The 7,500-nt window shown below is 41.5% G+C and overlaps 1 protein-coding gene across 1 annotated transcript in view; it reads right to left on the bottom strand.

Annotated features, from left to right (window-relative positions):
• Window positions 1–7,500, bottom strand: part of Ptp10D (Protein tyrosine phosphatase 10D) — a 134,995-nt gene that overhangs the window by 50,762 nt on the left and 76,733 nt on the right. The window contains exon 4 of the mRNA XM_076206772.1: window positions 4,548–4,719. Within this exon, the coding sequence (XP_076062887.1) occupies window positions 4,548–4,719 (172 nt within the window). The remainder of the gene's footprint in view (window positions 1–4,547; window positions 4,720–7,500) is intronic.

Raw genomic sequence — 7,500 nt, 5'->3', positions numbered from 1 at the left:
AACGACTAAAACAATAAATAAATAAAAGAAAAATGAATAAATATATAAATATAGATAAACAAGTGATCAAATGCATAACGAAACACTGACATAAATAATACATAACATAACACACATAAAAAGATAAATACATGATGATTAAATCAAAGATAAATAAATAAATGAAGGACAGCGACGAGGGAAACTTTCTGGCAACTCCGAGGCTGACGGCAGCAGCAGCAGCAGCAATAGCAGCAATGGCTGATGGCCTAAACCGCTCAAAAATATTTGGTCTAAACCGCCGACAAGGCCGCCCTGAGCACGGAGTTTCAAGAGAAACTCACGTAAACAGTATCATAAAAATAAACATAAAACAAATTAACTATATATATAAATATATATATATATATATATATATATATATATATATATATATATATATATATACATGCATACACACACACACACACACGCACACACACAAGATAAAATAATCCAATCAAATCGAATCAAAATTAAATATTTCAATAAACAATAAACACATGAATAAACGAAAATAATAATAGAATAAATAAATAGACAAATAGATATAGGAAATGTTAATGGAGATGGAACTGCCTAGTGTAGGCCTCATGGTCTCTTACAGCCTCCTTCATTCTTATGTCCTTATGTAGCTCCACTACGGCCGAGGATCCAAATCCAAATTGTTTTTTCATTTTTTTTTCTTCGTGATTCCTCAATGAGATTTATTATCATCGTTATCATTATCATTATTATCATTATTATCAATATAATCATTATTATTATCATTATTATTATTACTTTTTTTTTTTTTTTTTTTTTTTTTTTACTACAAATGATGCGAGTTTCACAGTCGTGGCTAAGAAATGCGGAATAATAAAATTCATTTCCAATTTATGAATTTAGATCAATAAAGGAGTTCATAAAATTTAACAAATAAAAATAAGGACGGTGGTAGGACCATTCGTATCTTTCTCTTTCGTCTCTCTCCCTCTCCCTCTACCCTCTCGCTCTCTCTCTCTCTCCCTACCTGAAGTATACAACATATCAAGACATACACACAGACACACAATAAGAGAGAGACATACAGACAGGCATGCATAGAGAGAGAGAGAAAGAGGGAAAGAGAGAGAGAGTAAGGGAGAGAGAGAGAGAGAGAGAGAGAGAGAGAGAGAGAGAGAATGAGCGAGCGAGAGAGAAAGAGCAAGCGAGAGAGAGAGAGAGAGAGAGAGAGAGAGAGAGAGAGAGAGAGAGAGAGAGGGAAAGGAATAGCCATTTACCATGACAAAAGAGTTTATGGGAGGAGGAGGAGGAAGAGGAGGAGGAGGAGGAGGAGGAGGAGGAAGAGGAGGAGGAGAAAGTCGAACGGGCGCCGCCGCCGCTTTGCGGACAACCGACTCCAAATGGCGGAGCGCACTGACAGGCGACCCTTTGGTCCATGACGAGGCGGAATGGGAAGTAAACACGTGAGCTCTCTCTCTTTCTCTCTTTACGAAAGCATCAACGAGACAACCGAAAGGCTTCACCGCGCCGCACCACAAACAAGTCAATCAACAAATAAAGGTCATACACTAATAAACAAAGAAAATAGAGAAAGCGAGAGAAAGAGAAATAAAGAGGGAGGAGAGAGAAAGGGAGAGAGAGACAGAGAGAAATAAAGGTGGAGAGAGAGAGAGAGAGAAATAGAAGGGGGAGGGAGAGAGAGAGAGAGATAGGTGGGGAGAAAGAGAGAGGGAGAGAAAGATGGGGGAGAAAGAAAGAGAAAGGGAGAGAGAGAGGAAGAGAGACAGAGAGAGAGAGCTTGATCTTGAGACTGTTGCGCGCCATTTTCTTTTTCCACTTTCTTTTTCGTTTACTTCCAATGACTGCTTTCCTCAACAAATGTCTGGATCGCCACGTTGGCAACACTACCTTATGCGGTGCTGTTGAGCTTCTTAGGGAAGGGAATCAATGTCGATTCAAATGACGACACTATTATAACAATTATTATTATTATTATTATTATTGTTACCTTTTTTGTTATAATTATTATCGTTACTATTATTATCATATGAATGAAATCACCTGACTACAGTCAGGGAAATATATGTATATATATATATATATATATATATATATATATATATATAAAATATATATAAATAATATATATATATATATATATATATATATAATATATATATATATATGATGACGTAAGTGGGAGTAGGAAACACAGGAGTCTTAGTCTGAGTTTATTCCTGACTAGTTTCGCAGATATGCATTTTCAATGGAATGAAAAAGCATACCTGCAAAACTATTCAGGAAAAACCCAGACTAAGACTTCTGCATTTCCTACTCCCACTAGCCAGAATGTCTCTCTCTCTCTCTCTCTCTCTCTCTCTCTCTCTCTCTCTCTCTATATATATATATATATATATATATATATATATATAATATATATATATATATATATATATATGACAGAAGCCTAAATCCTCACAATCCTTATTACGTACTTCAGATTACATGTTCTGAAACTCCCGAAATATTCATAAATTAAAATATAGATTAATGTTCACATTCGAGTGACGGTATGTTCCACCCAACACAGGGTAGTTAGGGGGTTCTGCATGAGTGGAGAGACATTTTTGGAGATAGTATTTACTCCACATTGGGAGAACGATGTTAAGAGGCAAATGGAGATAATAAAAAAAGAAAGAAAAAAATCAACTAAAGAGAAACATTTCAATAAAATCCATTCTCGTTTCTGACGCCATTACAAATACAAAATGGCCGACAGCTACGATACCCCAAGATAGAACAATGGCACAATTAGGAGTGAAAGAGAGAGGGAATAACTACCACCTATTTGCACAAATGTCAGAGTCGACACACACACACACAATCACACAAACACACTCCCAGGTCAAGAGAGTAGGCCACCCACAACAACTTCGAAAAAAAACAACAACACTAATGGTCACATTACCCCGGCGAAAGTCGGGGCCGACCAGCCATCGCCTAAAGGAAAAAGTCGAGTGAGAAAGAGAGAAAGAGAGAAAGAGAGAGAGAGAGAGAGAGAGAGAGAGAGAGAGTGGGAGAGAGGGGGAGGGAGAAACGGACATTGAAAACCACGGTCTAATGAAAATAAAGGAATAAATAGATAATTGAATAAATAAATAAATAAATAAATGATGACATTAAACATGCGTGCAAACAACATGTACACATGTACCCTTCAGCTATCACGATCACGTACACCTAAATAAAAACACGCACGCAGCGAACAGCACCTATCCCCCCCCCCCCATAAAAAAAGGCCCAAATCCTCTTCCTCGTCCTCGCGAGGAACGAGGCCGAAGCCAACGGACGTGAAATCGAACGTCAGGGAGGACATTTCAACCTGGCCCATGTTCGTGCAGAAACTCCCGAACATTACAAGATGTCTGCCATCATGAAAATAACAAATATCAATAGGTAGGACCAAGGCTTTTGGAGTCCTCTTATTATGTCATGACTGGCACGGTATTGTCCTTCGGGGGGGACAGAAGCGCTGGTGATGTATCGGAGGTGAAGTACAATGATTGCTGACGGTGGTGGCATACTAGGAATTTTTCACTAGCATGCTACTTGCTTTCGCTACTTCGTTTGAGTAGAAACGACTTCGGTTATGATTTTTTTTTTTTTTTTCGAATTTCCAAATGTCAAAGAACTCGAAATTCTAGAATATTGTACCAAATTCGTTTCTACTCAGAGTAGCAAAAACAAATAGCACGCTAGCTTAACGTACCGACACTCTTGAGGTGATTTACTAAGTTTGAAAAGTGGAACATTTGCATTGAAGAAATTAATTTGAGAAAAAAAAAATATACATAAAATCAACATCATGGTCGTACTCGTTAAGAAAAGACAAATTAATAGGTAAAAGTATTTACAAGTAGATATCCTGGATTCAAGAAAAATATTTAAGAAATATTAATAATGTACAGATCGTAGCTGGAACTATTAACCGATTGTAAAACTTGCGTATGATTTACACTTTTTTCAACCAAATGCGCAGTAAAGGTTTGTGCAATTGTGTAACACGGAGGTTGGGCCTTTGTCAAGCAGTGGACTCAAAATGGCTCACAATTATGTCCTGGATTACCAAGTAACTATGTGGAGTAATCCTGGATTACCAAGTAGCTATGTGGAGTAAGACAGCAAGACATAGACTACGTGTCCACCGCCGCAAAACAATTGATAAAAATGAGGATTTGGGCAAAATCGCATCAATTCATCCTGGACATACGCCCACATAAATGTATAAATACACATGTTCACGCGTGCACGCACACACACACACACACACACACACACAGACGGAACCCTACCAGCATAGTTTTTATCCTGATGTTACAATGAGACACATAGGTGGATAGGGGAGATGAAGGCGAGGAAGAGGGAAGGAAGAGGGGAGGAAGAGGGGAGGAAGAGGGGAGGAAGAGGGGAGAGAGTACTTGAGCACCAAACACGTTAACACATACTGACGCGAGACGTCGTGCAGAAAGGCACAGTTGACTTACGAGTGGTGAAGTTGGACGAGATGTAGGCCGAACTCTCTTTGTTCTCGTAGACGGTGTAGAGCTGGAGCTCGTAGGAGGCGCCCTGCGTCAGCTCCCTCAGGGTGAAGGGCAGCTGGTTCTGGGACACCACCAGACTCCGGATGCTGTTCTGGGGCTCCGACAGCGAGATGACCTGTAGGAGGAGGAACGGGACCCCCCGTCAGTAGGCGACCCTGAGATTTGGGATGATGGAAGGCAAGGCACGGGCTGATGGGATTCGATATGGGGTGGGGTGGGGGGAGAAGGAGGGGGGCAAGCGGGGGGAGAGGGGGAATGTAATTACTGGGGGGGACATTCTGGAATTAATATATTGGGTGGTCTTGGACAAGGCCCAGTGTTGACATTATGAGAAAAAAAAAGACATTCAAGTCACACTGAAAATAAATAAATAATGAAAAAATAAAATAAAAATAAAATAAGATAGAGTAATAATCATAAAGTAAATATATGAATCGATCTATCCGTTTCATGAAACTGAATAAGGAAACAAACGAATACAAAATAGAAAAATATATCAGGAGTTTAAGTCAGGGATAGAGAGACAGACAGAGATAAAGAGAGAGAGAGAGAAAGAGAGGGGAGAGAGAGAGAAAGAGAGAGAGAGAGAGAGAGAGAAAGGTAAAGATAGAGATAGAGAGAGAGAGAGATAAAGAGAAAGGTAGAGATAGAGATAAAGAGAGAGAAAGGTAGAGAGAGAGAGAGAGAGAGAGAGAGAGAGAGATTAAGAGATAGAGAGATAGAGAAGGGAGGGAGGGAGAGAGAGAGAGATGGATTAAGAGATAGAGATATAGAGAAGGGAGGGGGAGAGAGAGAGAGAGAGAGGTGTAAATTAAGGAGGTGTAGTGGGAGAGGGAAGAGGAGATCAAGTGAAAGAGGAGTGAGAGGTAGAAGGAGAGGTTGAAGGAGGCAATGGGAGACAGAGAGGCAGAGATAGGAGAAACTGTAACATACACATAGGAAGTGGGATTATTATTAATAGGAGGTAGGAGGCAAACTAGGAGGCTGTTCTTACGAGGCACGATGGGGTAGGGTGAGGGGGTGGAGGGGCGTAGGGGGGAGGGGGAGGGGGAGGGGGGAACCGAGGACAGTCATGTCACGCATGCGCAAGTAGGGGACTCTCTCCTCTCCTCCTCCTCCTCCTCCTCCCCCTCCTCGTCCTTATTACCGAATAACAAAGTCTAGGCCTTGGACAAAGCCCCCCCCCCCCCAGAATCTGATCTTCAACTTTCTCTCCTTTTCAAACAAAATAATAATAATATTAACAATAATAATAATAATGATAATAATAAATCAAATAATAATAATAATAATAATAATAATAATAATAATAATAATAATCAATCATTCCTCTACTCTGTTTTCCTAAACCGCATTAACGACGATTAATCAAGGTTAAAACTCTAATTAGCTTTAAACGCCTTCGCTATGGAGAAGGCTAGGAGGAGGAGGAGGAGGAGGAGGAGGAGGTATTCTTAGGTGAATAAAATCACCTGACGACATCCAGATTCATCACCAAAAATGACATCATCAAGTCTAAGAACTTGATTAAATCTTAACGTTTTCTTTGTGGTGGTGTGGGTTACCCGCTTACACGAAGAAAACGGAGTGGGGGGGGGAGGCGATGAGATCGGAACAGCAATAAATAAACATGGACAAGTGTTCGTTCAGAAAAAAAGATGAAATTAAAATGAAATAATGAAATGAAATGATTTTGCGAAAGTTCAAAACAAGAACACGTCCTCTTCAAGATCAAGACAGAAGTAAAGATAAAGAAGATGAAGAGGAGGATGATGAAGAGGAAGTAAAGGAAGAGGAGAAGAAACAGAGGAAGAGGAAGTAGAAGAAGATGAGGAAGAAGAAGGGGGAGAAGTAAAGGAAGAAGAAAAGGAAGAAGAAGAGGAGAGGAAGAAGAAGAAACAGATGAAGAAATGGAGAAAACGAAGGAGGGAGAAGAAGAAGAAGAGAAAGAAGAAGAGGAAGCAGAAGATGAAAAAGTAGAAGAAGATGAAGAAGAGAAGAAGAAGAAGATGAAGAAGAGGAGAAGAAGATGAGGAAGAAGATGAAGAGGAAGAAGAGGACGAAAAGACAAAAGCAAAAGAGGAAGGAGAAGAAAAGGGGGAAGAGTAAGGAGTAAGAGGAGAAGAGGACGAAGAAGAAGAAGAAGAAGAAGAAGAAGAAAAAGAAGAAGGAGGGGGAGAATTTATCTGGAGTGGAGGGAGTGGAGAAGAGTGGAGTAGAGGGAGTTGCCTCCGTCCAGGGGTCAGTCAGTGACTCGGGAGGGAGGGAGGGAGGGAGGGAGGGAGTATATGGGCGTCGTGACAACAAAGGAGGAGGAAGAGATGGAGGAGGGGAGGAGAGGGAGGAGGAGGAGGCGAAGGAGGGGGAGGAGGAGGGGGAGGAAGGGAGGAGGAGTGGCAGGAGGATAAGGAGGAGTGTATGAGGAGGAGAGGAAGGGGTGGGGGAGAGGAGAGAGGGAGGGAAGAGAGGAAGAGGAGGGGTAAGGAGGTGGAGGAGGAGAAGATGGAGGTGGAGGTGGAGGAGGAGGATGGTAATAACGAAGACGAGAAGGGGAAGAAGGATGAGAACAAGGAGAAGGAGGAGGAGGAGGAGGAAAAGGAAGAGAAGGATAAGGAGGAAGAAAAAGAGGAATATGACGAGGAGGAGGAGGAGCAGGAGGAAGAAAAAGAGGAACATGATGAGGAGGAGGAGGAGGAGGAAGAGAAGGAGGAGAAAAAGAGGAATGGGAAGCGGAGGGGAGGAGGAAGAGGACGAGGAGGAGGAGGAGGAGGAGGAGGAAAGTAATAATGCGAATGAGGGGTGAGGAAGAGGAAGAGGACGAGTCACAGGAGGAGGAGGAGGAGGGGGAAGAGGATAAGGAAGAGGAGCAGGAGGAAGAGACGGCGGGAGAGGAGGG

Source organism: Oratosquilla oratoria, chromosome 23 (genome assembly GCF_046742065.1).
Source record: "Oratosquilla oratoria isolate Oo_2021 chromosome 23, ASM4674206v1, whole genome shotgun sequence".
In the NCBI taxonomy this organism is placed as follows: domain Eukaryota; kingdom Metazoa; phylum Arthropoda; class Malacostraca; order Stomatopoda; family Squillidae; genus Oratosquilla; species Oratosquilla oratoria.
The sequence above is the reverse complement of the archived record's forward strand: the minus strand, read 5'-3'. Positions and strand labels throughout refer to the sequence as shown.